At 43.0% G+C, this 19,436-nt stretch overlaps 1 protein-coding gene across 1 annotated transcript in view; it reads left to right on the forward strand.

The window, feature by feature from the left end:
* The first annotated feature begins 235 nt into the window (after positions 1-235).
* Positions 236-19,436, forward strand: part of SND1 (staphylococcal nuclease and tudor domain containing 1) — a 422,592-nt gene continuing 403,391 nt past the window's right edge. The window contains exon 1 of the mRNA XM_007089922.2: positions 236-515. Within this exon, the coding sequence (XP_007089984.2) occupies positions 438-515 (78 nt within the window). The 5' untranslated portion in view covers positions 236-437. The remainder of the gene's footprint in view (positions 516-19,436) is intronic.

The raw sequence follows: 19,436 nt of genomic DNA on the forward strand, positions 1-19,436 counted from the left end.
CTACACCTCCCGACACTACCTACTACGGCTGCCCCGGAAGTCCCGCCTCATACATAACCCGTCACCGCAAATCAGCTCTTTCAGCGCTTCCTGGAGCTTGCCACCCGTTTTGGGACTAAGGGGCGGGGCTCCGGGAGCAGGGTGCCTATTGGCTTGAGGTCCGGCGGGCTCTGGGTGCTAATTGGCTGGAGGGCGGTGGCGCTCTGGCACGCTTGCGCGGGGAGTAGAACGTGTGGCGGCGGCGGAGAACGCGTCCCCTCTTTCGCTCTCAGTCCCGCTGCTGCTCTTGTGAGCGCCTGCCGCGTCCGTGCCGTCCATTGCCCGAAACCCGTCGCCTGCCAGCTCCCTGCCGCGGCGGCCTCCCACCAACACCGACACCCACATTGACACCTCCAAGCCGGCCCACCGCCTTACTTGCTGCCTTTCTGTCTCTACACATGGCCTCCTCCGCGCAGAGCGGCGGCACCTCCGGGGGACCCGCGGTCCCCACCGTGCAGCGGGGCATCGTCAAGATGGTGAGAGCGGGGACCCGGACACTGACCCCACCGCCCGCCTCCGGGCGGGTTTTGGCACTGGCTCTTCTTCCCCTTCCGCCAGTCTGCGTGGTCTCCTAGATCCCTTCCTCTACCCCTTTTCTCACTTTTCACCCATTCTCGGAATTCCCTTCCTAGACGGAACCCGACACGGTCTCCCCTTGGTACTTTGCTTCCCGGACACCCTGGCATCAGGGGTCACAGTGATTTCCGTGGTCGCGGCACTCAGATCTGCTGTTTACTAGGACAGATCGATTACTTAATTGATTAACGGAGATAATAAATTGATATCTGCCCTCCCATCCCCCCGTTCTTCTGTTTGTTTTGACATCTGCTGAGCAGTTTGCAGCTTTTCGAGATCCTGACATCCGCTCTTCTCTGAAACTAAGCGCTTGGCCATCTTGAAGATTTTCAGTTTCCACCGACGCTCACTTAACTCCCAAGTTTTCTGGCTCTTTGGCCCTCATATTCCGTCTTTTTCTCTCCACCTCTGGTGTCAAGTGTGCAGTCCCAAGAGCTTTTAGTATTTGTGTTCCCTCTCCCTTTGACCCTTAAATGTTAGGCCAGTAGAAATCTTAGAGATCATTATTGTTCCTCCACCTCTTACGCCTAAGGAGACTGGTTTGAAGAGGGCAGTGACTTGCCTAAGGTCATCGCATGGTGGTGGCTTGGATTAGGGCCAGGACCAGAGCCCCAAGTGTTCGGATTCCCAGTCCACCGCGGTAACACTTGATTCTGCCTGATTTTTATATACCCTCACTCTCTAAATTCTTGAATTTTGAATTTAAAACCCTGCAAGGCTCATTTTTAAAAATTTACCGCCAACTCCATGATAATTTTGTAGTATAAATTCTTATTATCACTTGTCTCCTCTTTTCTCTCCCAAATGCTCCTAAATCCAGGAACTTGACATTTCTTGGTTAACAGATTTTCCATTTGTGATGACCACAGACTAATAGATTTCATTTCAGACTTCAATACTGACTTCCTTCTGGAACAACAGATATTCTTTGTGACATTTTCACCCAAAGCTCCACAGTTTTTTGTAGTTGCAGGAAGTTTAAAAAACATTTTGTTTTCTTGGCTCATTGTCAGGGTTAAAATGTTCTTTAGCTTGCGTGTTGTGTGTGTGTGTGTGTAAAAATTAGATTTTGAGATTTTTCTCCCCAGCCTGATTCTCATGTGTTCATTTCCTGGGTGATATTCTGCCACCAGTTGAAATTTCCAAGGTTTTCAGTATTGTTTCCCCCTTTATACATAATTGGAGAGTCAGAATTTATTAGAAACTGATTGAGAAGGGAATTTCCAAGGTTCACATATTTTCCCTTCTTTGAAATATTGATCTGACCCATGAGTAGATCCTTTTAAATTAGCTTTTTCATTTGCACTGATCTTTCCCTTCACCATAAGGACACAGCATTGCTTGGCTGTCTGGTGGTGCGATTGGCAGCATTGAGTGGATCTGAGTGTTTTCCTTTGCTAAGGCTTGAACTTTTCTTAAAGGTCCCTCTCATCTGTGGCGTGGGAATGAGGCTGAACACGTTTTTGTTTCTACCAATGCTAGAGGCTTCCAGGGTGTCTGGATTCTATGAGGTGACCATGCCTGACAGATTACCCCCATGGATACTGAATATCAACATCACTTGTTTATTAAGGGTCACATCTTGTGCTGAGTGTCGTGTTTATATTATTTCATTTGTAACACCTAACAAGTAGATAGCATTTTTGGCTGCATTTTACAGATGTGTAATCTGAGGTTTAGAAAGACTAGTTCACACAAGGACAGGCACTTTTTATTGGTAATAAGAGGCAGAGATGAGACTTGAACCCAGGCCTGTCTACCAAAGCATGTACTGTTTGACATGCTATGCTGCTTCTGCCTCCAGGGCAAGACTTTATAATGTGGAGGGTGGGGCCAGTGATGTATGACCACAAAATTGCAGGAAAGTGAAGCTGACTGTAATCAAGTTAAGGAAAGATTAGATGTTACTCCTTGCCTTATCCTCGAGCTGTTATTGTGGTCAGAGGCTTCATTATGTGCTTAGGAGAGTAGTGTGGAAGACACATTTGAATCTGGGAGGAAGCTTTTATTTTTGTTTATTTATTTATTTGGGAGGAAGCTTTTAAAATTCAGCCATTGAGTAGTCTATACTGCTGTTTTTTTTTTGTTTTTTTTTTCTGTGACCAAACTGCAGGGATGGGTGGGTGAGTTGAAGTAGGGATTAGGGGAGGGAAGCTGGATGAACTGCAGAGTGACTGGCCGATTTATGCCAGGTGTAGAAGCCTTCTCTGGAATGAAAAATCGACCACTGGAAAATTGCTCTGTGTGAAGCTCTTCTGCTAAGCAAAGTTTTATTTTCCTGGAGAGTCATCATTTCCAGTGGTACTAGGAACTGCTTTGTAAGAAGTCCAGAAAGGAAGATGGAGCTCTGTGACAGGAAAGTGAGAAGGAAATAATAGTTTGAAGAATTGGAAAATAGTAGTTACTGCCACTGGGAGAAGGCTGGAAACCGGAACACTGACTAACCAGAGGTGTGCTTTTCAGGGTGAGCCCTCCACATGTGTCTGCACTCGGGCCGAGTTGCAGGTCTGAAATGGTCTAGGGATGAGCTTTGCTGCAGTGAAGAGGAAAAGTCCTTCCTCTGTTTGAGGGGGCAAAACTCGGATTATAGGGCCACGGAAGGTGCAAGTTTCTAGTAAGTCCTTTGTTACTTTTTTAAGGTTAAAGAAGAATGAACTTGGGAATCAAGTTGTAAAAAAAAATCTTTGCATTTGACCAGTTTTTAAAAACGATGGCGAAGGTAGAGGCTCTGTCTGCTCTGAGAGTGGGAGCAAGGGGACAGAAACAGAGTTGGTTCTGGAATGTGTTTAAGGAGGAAGTGGGCAGTAAGTTGACACAAGCATTTTGGAGCTGTTCTGTTACTGAAAAGGCAGGATGATGGAAAAACTGAAGGTGGATTTATATTTCTTGAGTTGGGATGAGACTGGCAGGTGTGTGGGCAGACAAAATATAACCTGGAAAAGTAAATGTCTTTGTCAAGTCAGATACTGTTTTCTCAAAATCCTGAAAGATTCTAACTCTGGATTTCTTTGATATGCTAGACTTTCTGTTATCTCAGCAGATTATTTTCAGCACATGTTAAATGGATGAGGTTGAGAGAAGTCTTGGGGTACTTAGTATAGAATTTGGTCACCACACTTAGCAGCTATTAGAGATGGCTGTTTTCTCTGGTTTTATGCACCTGATTTCCTTTCTGTTTTGAGGTTAGAGTCCTTTTCTATGTCTTTTCACCCTAATTTCCCCATCTAACTTGTGTTTGTGTGTCTTTCCAAGCAGGAGCACATGGATTGCTTTCAGGACAGCAGAGTGAGTCTGCCATGGTTCTTGAAGCTGTGTGCTTAGCAGAAGTGGCTATGGAAGCAGCATATCTGCACCTGCTTATGGTGTAAAAGGCCAGAGAGAGGACAGTGCGAAAGCTCAGTGCATTTCACCCCACCGCATGTAATTGCCTAAGGAGAAAGGAATCCCTCTGCCAGTCTTTGGTTTTGTGCTAAGAACCAAGATTCTCACTGGACGACTAAGGCAGAGGGTCATCCAAAGGAGAAGATGGCCACAAGTTTCCTCCTTCAATGGGAATTGTGCTGCCAGGTTGTTCTAAAGTGGGAGGTAGGCTTCCTGGTGAGTAGCTTAGTGGAAATTTCTCCAGTGTACAGCTTGTAGGAAATGCTGTCTGTAATTTAGATCTTAGGTTTCTGAACTAAGAAGTATGTGTCTTTCCAGAGTGTAGTGGGGACAAAAGTAGTAGTCCGTTGATCTGCTCCTTCCTACGTGCACTTAGCTCATGCAGACTGAAAGAAAAAAAAAAACACATCTTTCCTAAGCTACTTAAAATAGTCTTATTCTGCTACTCAAAGGGACAAGGTGGCTGAATAATATTTTAGTAGAGCCATTTGCAAAGAACTAGGTAGAATAGGAAGGCAGGCTTTTCCCTATAGTCTTTTTTATTTTTTATTTTTTTAATTTTTTTTTCAACGTTTTTTATTTATTTTTGGGACAGAGAGAGACAGAGCATGAACGGGGGAGGGGCAGAGAGAGAGGGAGACACAGAATCGGAAACAGGCTCCAGGCTCCGAGCCATCAGCCCAGAGCCTGACGCGGGGCTCGAACTCACGGACCGCGAGATCGTGACCTGGCTGAAGTCGGACGCTTAACCGACTGCGCCACCCAGGCGCCCCCCTATAGTCTTAAAATTGCCCACATCTCAGCAGGTGAGCATGGTGGCTTCCAATCAAGATTGCGAGTAAAAGAGTACTAAGTTTTTACTGTATCTTAAATGTTTTCTGTCATTTTTTTTCTGTATGAAAAGGAAGCATCCAGCTGGCTCTAGTCATGCTAACAGTGGCTGCTGCCATGTACTAACTAATGGTACAGAATGATGAGCAATCATACTTCCTTTCTTTCTTGAACAAATTGTGCATCTAGCTTTGTGTGGGTTTTGGAGAAACAGTAGTAAAAAGGAGACCAGATTCCTGCCCTTATGGTTTATGAAGGAGACAGACAATAAACAAGTAAACAAGAAATGCACGATATTATGAGAGAGTGATTTCAGGTAGGGGAATGGGACGGGGTGGTTGGGACTAAGAGAAGGAGTGGCTCCGTTAGATAAGGTGTTTAGGAAAGGTTAAAAAAATGCTGTTCGTCAGCATTTGTGCTGAGATCTGATGGACAACAAAGAATCAACCGTAGGAGAAGGGTGTTCTTGGTAGAGAGAACAGCAAGTGCAAAAGCTGTAGGGTCCCCATGGATGTTTATCTTCAGTATTTTTGTAGTATCTCTTTAATTTCTTCAAGTTCAGGGTGCCACATAAGTGGTATGGGTTTAACGTGAGCTATTCATTTGTGTTTTAAGGTGATAGAAGGCAAAAACAGCGCAGGTGGTTGTTCTGGTACCTTGGTGAGATCAGTATCTGACATTAACTTCACTAAATACATGTAAACAGTGGAGAACTGATAAAAAAAAAAAATTGCTGTTGGTCATAGTCATGTCTCTTAAGGGGCCAAGACTAAGCTTTTTTGACTTCCGGTCAGCCAGTCCTGTGTATTCCTAAGGTTACCATCTTTCAACGAAAGGTACTTAGCTGAAAAGATAAATGCCAAGAGCAGGCTCAATGAGAGTTAAATAGCATGCAGAACTTGTCCTTGTTTATATTTCTGTTAGCATTTTATTGCTACATGGAATAGTCTGCTCTGGCCTCCGGCAGTACTTTTTAAAAAAATTTTTTTTTAATGTTTATTTATCTTAGAGACAGAGAGAGCACAAGTGGGGGAGAGGCAGAGAGAATCAGAGACAGAATCTGAAACAGGCTGCAGGCTCTGAGCTGTCAGCACAGAGCCCAATGCAGGGCTCGAACTCACAAACTAAGAAGTCGAGCTGAAGTCGTACATTTAACCGACTGAGCCACCTAGTTGCCCCCCTCTGGCACCACTTTTAACCTAGCAAGCTGTAAGGAACAGTGATGGTGAAGCACAGAGTAGCGTGCTTCAGAGCTCAAACTAATGGTCAGAAAGGAACTAGCTCATGCACAGTGTGGCTTATTATCATGAGGGAAGACTCCTAAGGTTTGGTGGTGATCGGTGCTGGTAATAAATGGGCAAATGATTTAAAAAAAATTTTTTTTTTTACATTTATTTATTTTTGAGAAACAGAGTAAGACAAAGCATGAGCAGGGGAGGGGGCAGAGAGAGAAGGAGACACAGAATCCGAAGCAGGCTCCAGGCTCTGAGCAAGCTGTCAGCACAGAGCCTGATGCGGGGCTTGAACCCATGAACTGTGAGATCATGACCTGAGCTGAAGTCGGATGCTTAACCGACTGAGCCACCCAGGCACCCCTAAATGGGCAAATGATTTGGTGGAGTCTATGCCTCAGTTTACTTGGAGGGTGAAATTTGGGAAATGAGTGAAGGTTCCAAGGCCTTCTGTGTACCCACTTTCCAGTGGGTTAGCGGTCTAGCTGACAGGTGTGGTTCTAGCAGGGGGTGCAGTAGATATTCTTTGGAATCTGGTCTTTGGATTTATTTTATTTCATTTCTCCCAGGAACAGCATAGCTAGTAAATATTGTAGGAAATTCTTTGTCTTATTCAGGACAAGGAATGAAGGGATTCAACTCTTAAGGGGCTTAATGTAGCTTTTCCTCTTATTTCTTGTTGGGAAATGGATAGACACCCAGTTTCTGTTGCTAATTCCTCTCTTGGGAGACTGACATATGCTTTTTGTTTTTACAGCACAAATTAATGCAGAATCACAGGTTGTGAACATTTGATGCAGATGGAGTGTTGTGGGATTTCACTTTCAGTGAGACTCAATATGATACACTAATGTTTTTTACACTTCGCTCTGATGTTTGGGGAAAAAAACAGTGGTTTCTGTTGGCATTTTTTCAAAATTAGGAAGGAAAACAACTTCTAGGTGAACATCATATGAAAATTTAGGTGACATTTTCACATGTCATTTTTGAGATGTTCAGTCAGTGATATAAACTGGACTTGGCACATTGTCTCCGTTTACAAGCTTATGACGAGTGATTTAAGGCATCATCTCCTCTCTTTATGCCTTAACACATTTTGAGGTGCTTTGGGTTCTCTCTGTGTGGGAAGTAGTCTCCTTGGGATGGGCTTGTAACACCAACCTCCTGTGTAAGGGGAGGAATTGAGGAGACTGGAGAATCTGTGCTTAAAGTTAATAAACTTTATTAATTTATTAACATTAATATGAATTTATTAACATTAATTTATTAACTAATTTCTTAACATTGTCTCTGGGAAGCAACCTGGCAGAGAAGAGAGATCGTTGGCCTAGGATTCAGGGGATACAAGTTCTAGCCCAGATGCTGCTATTCTCCACTTGGGTGATGTGGGGTAAGACATTTCACCTCTCAGTCTCCCTCCCTTCCTCCCTCCTTTCCTTCCTAGCTTATTTATTTCAAAAGAGAGAGCGAGAGCGAGCAAGCGGGTAAGGGGCAGAGAGGGGGAGAGAGGATCCCAAGTAGGCTCTGTGCTGTCAGTGCAGAGCCTCGCGCAGGGCTCAAACCACAAACTGAGATCCGTTACCTGAGCTGAAATCAAGAGTCAGATGCTTAACTGACTGAGCCGCTTGGGTGCCCCTCAGACTCTTTCTTTTTTAAACGAAGTGGTAAACCTGTTGTCTCTAAGCTCCCAACAGTCCCAAAGGCTGTGATTGTATAAGAAACCTTACAATGCATGTCTTTTAGGCATGATGAACCCAAACTGAGAAATCTACCTTATGGTAGGCTTCACTCTGAGTTGCTGCTTATTCTGCATGAAACATGTTTTCTGTTCCTGTTGCTTGTTTTTTTTTTTCTTTTTTTTTGAGACAGTAGATTATGAAATATGAAATGTGGTAATGTGGTTTTTGTAGTGTGGAAGACGAGAGTTAAAATTTGAATTAGACTAAGTGATTGGATAGTGGACCGGGTTGAAGGTGGATAGAAATGAGCTAGGGAGGTTCCTGGCTTCAGTAGTGATATCAGGATAGACTAGTGGGAGTGCTTGTTGGGGACCTAGAGAAACATGCCAGCGGTGGGTTTTAATCACACAGTCTCACCTCTGCATTGGAACACCCTGACATTCTCCTGGGGCTATAAGTCTTGAATTGAGAAGGGTAGAGATGAGGAGGGCACCCTGGGAACCTGTAGCTCATGGGGAGAGTTTATTCTGGCCCTGCTCTTAATTGGAGGAATCTCGGGGGGCTTGGTAGGGTTCTTAGCTTTTTCACACTTCAAGGCTGAAACTTCTTCCTGGAGGTGATCCTAATTGTCTTTTGCAGATCTTTTCCACTTTGTTTAATGTGCAAGTATAGGAATCATAATCTGTTCTTGGTAGTTCCTCACATGGTTTCTTTTCTTTTGAATTTATTTTTTATTGTACGCTTTCTTAAATCCTTTCTGAGAGTAGATTTAGAGAGAAGCCTCCCAGTGATTTCCTGAACAGATCCATGCTTCAGGACCACCTAGAAGGGCCTTTCAGAGGCACAGAAATAGAATCTCTCTGAGTGTGGCCTGGGAATCTGTTTTTTTTAAAAGCCTCTCCTAAGTGTTTCTGAAAGAGTCGTTTTTTGGTTGGATCTGGGGACTGGCATTTGAGACCCACTGATCTTGTTTAACTCCTTTTCTGTATGTAGTTGAAGGGGCAGGACACAAATGACAGAAGGAACATAGTGTGTGGGGGGCGGGTACATCAGAATTTAATGAGGGGAGGATACTAGTTTCGCTTTCTTTTTAGCACTTATCTTGATGGCTGCCAGGACACTTTGCATTGCTTTTAATCTGTACTTCAGTATTAGGCTGATATCCTCAGGGGTCCGTTTACAGTGACTCCGAGATCATATTCTTGGGTCATAACTGACAGCTGAGAAGTTGTTGTTTTCTATGCCTGATTTAGGCCATATGCTCATTTTAACACTCATCTGCCACTTTTCCTTTTATTTGCTTAGGTTCCTAGGATCTTCCTATAATTTGGCGCCAATAACTTGGCACATTATTACTCTGGAAGTCTTTAGTGTCCTCTACAAACATGATTCTGTGCTGCTCACTTTCTGCTTTTGTAATCCTTGGGAGCCACACACTTAGGCCTTCTGGTTTGTCTCTATCCTGTTTCTTGTTTATAAGCCCCATTGTTAACAACATCAGTAAAACCCCAAATGACCTCTTTGGTGGTCTCAGTTTTTACTTTTTATTCCACTTGTTTGTCTAATATGGAAATAAAATTTTCTTTATAATTCTCAAGTCTTTGAAGTCCTTATGATTAAGGGTTACATCTACAATTCCCTTTGTGGCTTTTCCTTGTTTTGAGCAGCAGTTTCTTAGTTCATCCCTGAATTCCTTCAGAATGTTCAGGTGAATGCCAACTAGCATTAATTATTTAATAATTACCAGTATTTAAGTTTTGGACTTAAAACCTGCTCATAAGATTTCAAATAGCGTAGAAGTATGTAAATTAAATATAAAAATCTCCCTCTGACCTTCTCGGTTTTCTGTCATTCATTCTCATTCCCCTAAGAAAATGTGTTTCCAAACTTTTCATGCAGAAATGTAATACATGCTCCCTCTTTTTAAGAAACAGAAATGGGGTGATAATATATGTTTCCTGCAACTTAAAAAAAAATTGTCATGGCTATCTATTATATCTCATTATAGATCCTACCTCATTCTTTAATGGTTGCAGAGTATTCCATCATTTGGGTGTATTTACTTACCCACTTTTTTGCTGATGTATGTTTTAAGTTTTTCATGATTCTAAACATTGCTACACTGACTGAATGTTGTTTTTACATCTTTGTGTTCTTGTTATTGGCATTTCTGTAAGATACATTCCTGGAAGTGCAGTTGCTGGTACGCTTTAATATCAGTTAATGGTTTTGGTAGTTGTAGGGGGGCTTTACTTAAACTTAACCTGTTTATTTCTTACAAATACCATCTTAGATAAAATTTAGGGCAAAATACAGCTTAATATCTTATTATTCATTAATCACTGCATGTTTGGTAGTCCTGTTTCTCCAGGGTATCCTTGAAAACCATTTTATCTCTTTGGCAGAGGGCAGGGCTTAACCACCTGGGGATCATTAAATAACTCCTTTTTACTTGCTTGAAGACCTTCAATTGTTTCAAGGTCCTGGTGTTTATTTATTTATTTAAATGTTTATTTATTTTTGAGAGAGAGAGAGACACAGAGTGTAAGTGGGGGAGGGGCAGAGAGAGAGGGAGGCACAGAATGGGAAGCAGGCTCCAGGCTCTGAGCTGTCAGCACAGAGCCTGATGCGGGGCTCAAACTCATGAACCACGAGATCATGACCTCAACCGAAGTCGGATGCTTAACCGACTGAGCTATGCAAGCATCCCAAGGTCCTGGCATTTAAAGGAGAGTAGGCTCTTTGACCTTTGGCCTCATCTGCTTTCTCTGGGTTCTAGAGAGCTCCATGACTAAGGAAGTGTGCAGCTACTGAGCTACAGATGACATGAGGAGGTGAGAGGCAAGGTCATGTGGGAGGTTTGACTTTCCTATGGCCTGGTACACAGCTTTTCCTCCTTTTTCTTCTCGGATGAGAAGGTGGGGATGGGAGGTGGTGGTAAGCATGACCACATCCTGTATGGGGAAACTGCCATTTTTAGAGTTGTTTGGAGAGACTGAACCAGGGGAGTTAGTGTTGGCAGCCTCTCAGTCAAGTGCTGATCCCAACCTTGGTGTTATGGGTTACCTCAGGTTTGCTGGGCTTCAGATGTGTGTGTATTCCTACCATGGTTTTGGCATGGGAACACTGCCTCTGCTTCTATTTCGTTTGAAAATCTTTTGGCAATCAACTATTCTAAAAAGTGGAGTATTATTTTATTAAAGAAACTTTTTAATGTTTATTTTTGAGAGAGAGAGAGAGAGAGAGAGCACAAGGCGGGGAGGTGCAGAGATTGAGAGAGACAGAGACAGAGGATCTGAAGTGGGTTCTGCTCTGACAGCAGAGTGTGATGCAGGGCTCGAACTCAGAAACCGTGAGATCAGGACCTGAGCTGAAGTCGGATGCTCAAATCACTGAGCCACCCAGGCACCCCTGAAATATTATTTTTAAAGCAAACTTAATATCACTGTTGACAATGGGAAACCAGTGTTACTTGCCATAACTAGAAAGTACCTTAAAAAATGCACAATGAAAACAAAGTGTTATTAAATTCTAGCTTGGTATGGTGTTTTGCAGAAGGCTATGAAGAAAGTTTAACAAGTGATGAAGATGTGCTAAAGGCTTCTTGCCACCAGACTGGAACTTTCTTCTTCATTTAATAGGAATGACTGAAGGAGAATTGGAAAGGGGACAGTTCTTATGTGTGTGTAAATATTAAATTCTGGTATATATAGCAGTTTTTCACTGCGATGTAAAACATTTTCTATTTTCTTTATCCCCAAGGGGAACCAAATAATCCAAATTTGTTTGGGGGTTTTTTGGTTCTCTATGCCAGTTCCCTAAACCTCCAGTCTCCCAGCAGGAACATAAATTAGTTATTTGCAAGGAACAGCTCCTTTACCTGGCCTTGGCACCTTTGTAATGACAGGGCAGCTTCCATCCCAGTCTGCCTGGGCTCTTGCTGTTCACACCTGTTGTCTTGGCATAATTATCAGTAACGCCTCTTTTCACTTCAGAGTATGTGATTCCAGTGATGAAATGGATGTTTACTGGGCTTAGTAAGAACAGTCAAATCTGGGAGAGTGTGGGGTCACAAAGTTCACAGAGACCTAAATAAACAGAAGGTAGGTGTTTCTGTACATCTAGCAACTAGGATGGCTGAGGGGAGGGTCTCATGGCTAAGGAAAGCCTTTAATGGAGAGTAGGCAGCCTAGGCTTGAGACCTCAGGTTATGTGCTTTGGTCCGGGTAAAGCTTTGGTCTGATGAAATTTTAGTTGTCAGTCTTATTAAAATGTTGCTGTTAAATAGAGGTGTAGGTAGCTTTGTTTTATGGTGGAAAGGGGAACTTGTGAATTTAAGTATTGATGTTTTTTGGAGAATGGACACATTGGAAAATCAAATGTCATATTTTCATATCCATTTGTTTTAAAAATCTTTTCTGGGAAGGTGATGAAAGTGACAGGTCTTGACAGAGGCAGAGGAATAAAATGGGTGAGATGAAAGGCAGGAGAAATGGCTAAGTACAGGTGGGAATACTCAGATGGTCTTGAAAGCAGCTGTGAGTAATCTGGATGCAATGTGTAAGGTTAAGGCAACTTGCCTAAAGTGACTAAGCGTTGCTGGAAGTTTGTAGTAGAGAAAGGAACAAGAAGCGAGGCTCTGAGTCTTTGTTCCTAGTCTCTGGGATGGGAGGTTAGTGAACTTTTAAACTTTATGAATTCTGTTCCAGGAGAGGGGAAATCCATTGTTTTATAGCCTTTAATACCAGGGGCATTTTTATTTTTGGTAACAACCCAAAACAGTGAATTACTATGCCAAGTGTAATTTATCTGCTTACCTAATAGGACTCTCCAAGGTCTTCATGAAAAGTGGTGCATTCTTTCCCTCCCTCCCTTTCCTTCCCTCTGTGGAAGGGGGGACTCTGGAGTGCCTGGGTCCTGGAATCCTGCTGAGATCTATTATTCTGTGTGCAGTAATTGCTTGTGTTATTACTCCTGGCAGGTGAGCCCTTTCACAGCCCAGAGGCCAGGAGGTTGCCTCTATTACTTTAAAGCCCAGTTATCTTGTTAAACTCCTCTCTTGTGAGAGCTTTAGAATCTCCTGAGACCTCCCGCAGGCTCTCTGTGGGGCACAGGCCCAGCTCCTGCCTGGGTAAGCCCTGCCCTGCCCCAGTGTCAGTCATCAGATTCTAGCTCTGGAGGAATAACTTTCCTTTACGTGGCCAAGCAGCTATAGGGCTGTTGGCTCGACTGCTTGGTTTCCATTTAATTCTTAAGTGTTCCCTTATCAGTGCTCTTGATGAGAGTATCTCTTCTGTCTCTTGTGTGGTAGAAAATGCGTTTCTTTGATTGTCAACAGGAGAAGCTGAAAGCCAATGTAGGGACAATAAGAAGCTTGGGACTTAGATTATCTGAGGGACAAGAACTTAGAAAATTGGTTTTTGAAAGTGGTTGATGGTACTGCTGAAAGTAAAGATGCTCTGTGTCTGTGAGCTGTCCGTAAACTTGGATTTGAAATTTCTATGCTTTATATGTTAAAGAACTGTATTTATTTTGTTATTCATTAGAGAGTGTGCTCCCCCAAAGGTGAGGGGAATCAGAGAGCTGGACTTTATGGTTAGCATAGGATATGTAGAATATTCTGGATGTTTTTAATAAAAATGGAGGGCAGTACCTGCAGTGAAGATAATGCAAGGAACTTCCAGATAGGCTAGATACCTTCTATTTAGCTTCTTGAGGAGGTATGCAAATCTGTGCCTTGTGCTGGAGGATGGAGGGGCTAGGCTGGGCCACCAGCAGGTAGTAGGGTGATCTCCAGGTGTGTTCGATGATAGGAGACTTCCATTTTTAATCCCCCATCATAGTTTTCCTAGGATTTTAATTATAAGAATCCTGGGATGGTGCATTAATTTAGCAATAAAGGACTCTGAAATGTTTATGGTAGATTTGTGATTTGTACTTTATTTTGACATCTAAAATTGACCATGAACGTTTCAAATAGGAAAAGTTTCCAAACAAATCTGGAAAATAAAATGGGAAAATTAATGTTTTTCATGGGTAGCATAGAAATTGAAGTGCATCCTAAGTTCTGCAGTCAGTCCTGCATATAAATCAAAATAAACGTATTAGATGTCCTTTAGAGATGATTCACTCTGAATAGTGCTGAGTATTCTGCTTTATAAGCTGGCATCCCTATTGCTGTAAGTTCATTCTGAGGAAAAATGCATAGGACTTCGTGGAAACAAGCCTGAGAAATACTCAAGGTACTAATCTTCATTTCTCTTGGGTATTTCGGGATCTCTGGTGTGCTTTCATTTAGCTGTTTCTAGTGTCAGCCCTCTTAACCCTCCTTATCATTGGACTATGATGTGACCTATTGTACTCAGGGCCACTATGCCAGCAGTGCTGTGAGAAGTCAGGGATGGCAGCCACGGGAGCTGCCCTCTGGCCGCTGCCTCCCTGGATCAGGAATCATGGGGGTACTTCCCTCCTTCCTCTGAGCATTGGTCCTGAGGAGGAAGGAGTCAGAGTGGGGATGAGGGCTGGATGGATCCAGTAACCGAGTAGCTCCTGGAATGCACTCCCAGGCTTCTCCACCCTACCTTGGCCACTGCTGGTTCACCTCTCAGTTACTGCGCAGAGGAGGGGAGGTCTTGTTTGCGATCAGGAACAACTTTTTCTTGGGTTTCCTTAAGAGAAGAAGCCTGTGTCTTTGGGGAGTTGCCTCCACTACCTGTGGTGAACACACAGAAGTTCAAGAGGCATATGATCTTCAACCCTCCTCTTATATGACTATCCGTATGCAATAGTTCTGAAATGCAGAGTGGGCATGTATATGAAATATATGGAAACAGAAAAACTGCATCAGTTATTGAAACCCGTAAGATAGGCTGAGGCCAGATACCCTAGAAGTGTATATTTTGAAATGTTTAAGAAAAAGTACAAATCTGTAACTTAAAAAATTTTTTTTTAATGTTTATTTATTTTTGAGAGAGAAAGAAACAGAGCGCAAGTGGAGGAAGGGCAGAGAGAGGGAGACACAGAATCTGAAGCAGGTTCCAGGCTCTGAACTGTCAACACAGAGCCCGACGCGGGGCTCAAACCCACGAAGCGTGAGATCATGACCTGAGCCGAAGTTGGGATGCTCAGCCGACTGAGCCACCCAGGCGCCCCCACAAATCAGTAACTTTTGAAAGTGCTTTTAGTGCTTTAAAATTTCTGATAGTCCCCAACCAAATCTTTGGATTAGGGCTCCTGTCCATCATTGTTTGGTAGTCACTGTTACAGGTTGGGATGTGGAAAACATTCAGAAGGCACAGGCCTTGGAATTGTTAACCCTGCCCATGACCCGCACAGGAACACATCTATAATACAGTGCTTCATCAGAGTCCTAGAGTCTAGAATTTGATGTTTTTAGTGGCTGCGTTGGACTCCAACTGGGATCTGGTGGTGGTGGGGGGAGGGTGGGAAAGGGTGGGGGGGTGGATTATGAGCCTGTTGCCAACAGCTGTGAGCAGCTGTGAGCTGGCTTGATGGTGGCCTAAGCTTGCCGGTGCCTTCTCTCAGCACTTCCGTCCCTGTCATGGTGTGTTCTTTTCCTGTCTGCTTACGTTTCTCTGTGAGTTGCTTCTCTGATGATTAAAAGGAAATAGTGTTACTTTCGTTGCTACCAGTTAAGGAATTCAAATATGTTTTTGTTACCTTAGGTATTTGGATATAGACTTTGGGGTGTAAATCTACCGAGAGATGCTTGTCTGTTAAATAAGAATAAATATAAGAATCATGGAGAATATAAGCATAGATGAAATTACTGCATTTGCTTAGTGTCCCTTTGGGGGATATGGGAAATGACTGAGGAAAGTGGGAAGGCAATTGAATATTGAACAGTTAATTGGGAGATTCTCCAGTGTGGTCTGGGATATAGGTTTGAGTGGTTTCTGTTGAATCGAGTAGACTTGACAGCTCACAGGAAACAATCAATTGAGTGGTTAGAAAGGAGTCAGGTAAGACATTCTTGAAAGAGGTAACAAGGGAAATTCGACATCACGTAATAAGAGGATTGCTGAGGGAAGGGGGTGCTGAGGAAAATGTTCTCAGCAGCAGCACAGGCTTCCTAGGGGAGAATGGAACGATGCTGAGGACTTGGAGCTGCGTTATAGAGGGCAGAGAGAAGGCTGGACAAGGGACTGAACTCCGGCAGTGGAGAATACGGGATGAAGCGGACTGGGTGAGGCCATGCCTGCCTGTGGATCATGCCAAGGGGGTGGGTGGAAGGCCTTGGAGAACATTTGGGCTACCTGTTGTCATTTGGCAGAGAAATAGGAAAACAGCTGTGCGTGTGGCACGTGCTCTTGAGATCCTGGCTCTCGTTAGCTCTGGCAAAAATCCACTAAGCTAGGAGTTGTTTAAGGACAAGGACCATGTCTTGATTGTTCTTGTCCCTTCTCTCCAGAATCTGGCACTGTGCTTTTTACACAGTAGGGCCATTCATTTGTTCAAAAAATACTTATTGAATGCTGACTTTGTCTCTGGTCTTGTTTTGGGCTCGGGGCTATCAGGGTGAGTAACATAGACCTGGTCCTTGCCGTTATAGATCTCGTAGCTTAGAGAGGAAAGCCAGTACTAAACAACTATACTATTTAGTGTTGAGATAAATTCCATGAGTAGAAGTATGGTGTAGTCAGAGAGCACACGTAGCAAGGCTTTCTGACCCAGTTCGGGGATTTGGAAGGCCTCTTTGTGGAGATAGTTTAAGCTGAATTTGCTAGAGAACATGTTTCTAAGCCAGGGAGTTAGGGTGGGGATAAAGAGGCAGGGAATTAATAACTTTATTGTGCATACCCATCACTCAAGGATCTTATTGAAATGCAGGTTCTGCTTCTGTAGGTCCTGGGTGGAATTGGTGTGTCTGCATTTCTAACAGGCTCTCCCGTGATTTCTGGCCTGTAATTTTTTTCAGAGGCTTTCTGTGCACCCTTCTCACTTCTGCCTTTTTTATTCTTTTGTTTCAATTGAAAGATGATGGGACTCAACTGAGTCATTTTTCTCTCTAGTCTGTAGCCATGGTGGCTGCAGTGACATAACTGTTCAGTGCTTTCAAGCTATAGTTGATTAGCAGTAGAGACTCTTCTTCCTGTCCCCTCCACATGCTGGCTGAAAATACTACTCTACATTTTGATGTGGACAATCCACATTGTGGAGAAGGGCAAAGGTATGGAGAACGGGAGGAGGAAATTACAGAATTTGGTTAAGAACAAAAGAAAATCCTGTGTCTTGCAAATTAACAGAATTTCTTTTGGCATCTCCCAAAACCACTCCTTGTAGATTAGAGAGGGGGGACTCAGGCATTGTTTTTGATAATCCCATTCCTCTATGATGATAAGGCCAACTCCGAGAGGTAAAGAGATTACAACCAAGATTCCAAGGCTTCACTGAAACCAAAAATGTGGATGGTGCTCTCCTCTCTTACAGAATGTTCTTAATTATTGTAACTGAACTTCCATCAGTTTTTCCTTAAAACTTTAGAGACGTTGAGGAGCTTCTGGCTTTCCTGACTATAAAACCTAATTAGACCACATATGTAAATTTTTAAAATTCCCACCAGATAACTAGCATAGGAAGAAAGAGGGACTCTCTTTAAAACCCAAGATCCTTTTTGGGTGTGATAGCCTTTTTGAACTGTGTGCTTAGAGAAGGTTTCAATTCTGTGATTCCAAAGCATTTTAGGGGTGCCTGGGTGGCTCAGTTGGTTTAGCGTCTGACTCTTGATTTCAGCTCAGGTCATGATCTCACGGTTTGTGGGATCGAGCCCCATGTTGGGCTGTGTGCTGAGTGTGCAGCCTGCTTGGGTTTCTCTCTCCCTCTGCCCCTTCCGTGCTTGCGCACTCTCTTTCTCTCCCTCAAAATAAAAATAAGAAAAAATAAATTTAAACAGCAAAATCTCCAACAAAAAGCCCTGCTCACTACAGTAATTTTTCATCTTTAATATAGTGTGAGTACTTGACCTTAAGCATTTGGTAGAGGGGTCAAAATCCGTTAAGTGATAATCTTTTATGTTCTGAAGTCAATTTTTGCTTCTTTCTTTGGTAATTTTCGCACGTGACTGTTGCCCACTTTGAGATTTTCTTTTGACAACTGAAATGGATTTCTCTGAAATGACACATTTGCCTGACATACAGTTCTTCCTGAGTTCTCTTATTTCTGCATAACTGTGTCTCGATCTCTGGATCCTTGACAACAGCGGGGCTCAGCATTGAGTAGTGAGAACTTGGCTCTGCAGAGGACCATCATCCTGGGTACATCCTGGTACAGGCTTCCTGGAGATTGAGTCAGTTCCTTGATGGTGAGGCTTTATTTGTGCAGAAGTTACAACCTTGGTGTTTTATGTAAGCTATATATTAGTATATATATTAGTTTCGGTTGTACGGCATAACAGTTGGATATATAAAATGTTCACAATAAGGCTAGTTAGAATCTGTCACCGTACATAGTTACAGATTTTTTTTTCTTGTGATGAGATCTTTTAAGCTCTCTTTGCACCTTTCAAATATGCAATACAGTAGTTGCCATGCTGTGCATTGCATCTCCACGACTTACTTTGTCTTATAATTAGAAGTTTGTACCTTTTGACTCTCTTCACCTATTTTGCCCTCTGCCACCAATTTTTGACTCCCATTTCACATATATTTAGTATTTGGGGTTTATTGGAAGTGTGCTGGGAAGACGTGTGTCCTAGCTCTGATGCCATCGTATAAGTGCCACAGTTTCCTCAGAAAGTGAGGAGAATGGTGCCTGCTCTGCTTCCTCAGAGCATGGTTGTGAGGATGCAGAGGGGTGGAGGATAGGAAGGGAAGGGAAGGGAAGGGAAGGGAAAGGGAAGGGAAAGGGAAGGGAAAGGGAAGGGAAGGGAGACCAATGTGCCCTTAATGTTACTGAGTACCTGCTAGGAGTCAGGTGCCGTGAGGCATCTCACTTAGTCATCCTCACAATCCAGAGAAGACGGTGGTCGTAGTATTGCCCTCATTTATACAGAAGGGAACATCACAGTGCTTGGAATGATTTTTACTTGAATTTGTTTTCAGACTCAAGACTGATTTCAGAGTTCATGGTCACCTGAGGCTTTGATCGCCACCACTCTTTGTCAGGGATGAAGTTCAGTGCAGACTTAGGATATGATACTTAACATTACCTTTGAGGACAAAAGTTCTGACAAACACATAACATTTACCTCTCTAGGGAGGGGGTATCTTAGCTGGCAAATGAGGAAGGTAGATTATGGGTTATTTAATCCTTTTTTTAACATATAAATAATACGAATTTAATAGTAATAACATTGGAAGTTTTTGAGCACAGACTTGTTCACTTCTTTAAGTCAATAAATTATTACTTAAGGAATTTTACATGTGGTTCCTTCCAGTGCCAACCCCTGCAGTTCCTCCAAAGTCAGAATCATAATCTTCAAAATAGCCCTTTTGAAAAGAATCAATCCATGGTTGTCACTGTCAGCCCAGGGTTCTTTCAGTTCGGCTTCTTTGATCTCCACTTGCATATGGACGTTCTTCAGATATTCCCCACCTGTAATCTTTGTGATCCAGTTCCTTTACCTTATGGTCCTAGAAGTAAAATTGTAGGAAGTACATTGATTGCTATTTTGGCAAATGATCTAAAATTATTATTCTTTAGTTCCTTCTGGTATTGAAAAGTTTTGTTACTTCCACTC

Source organism: Panthera tigris, chromosome A2 (assembly GCF_018350195.1).
Source record: "Panthera tigris isolate Pti1 chromosome A2, P.tigris_Pti1_mat1.1, whole genome shotgun sequence".
Classification (NCBI taxonomy): domain Eukaryota; kingdom Metazoa; phylum Chordata; class Mammalia; order Carnivora; family Felidae; genus Panthera; species Panthera tigris.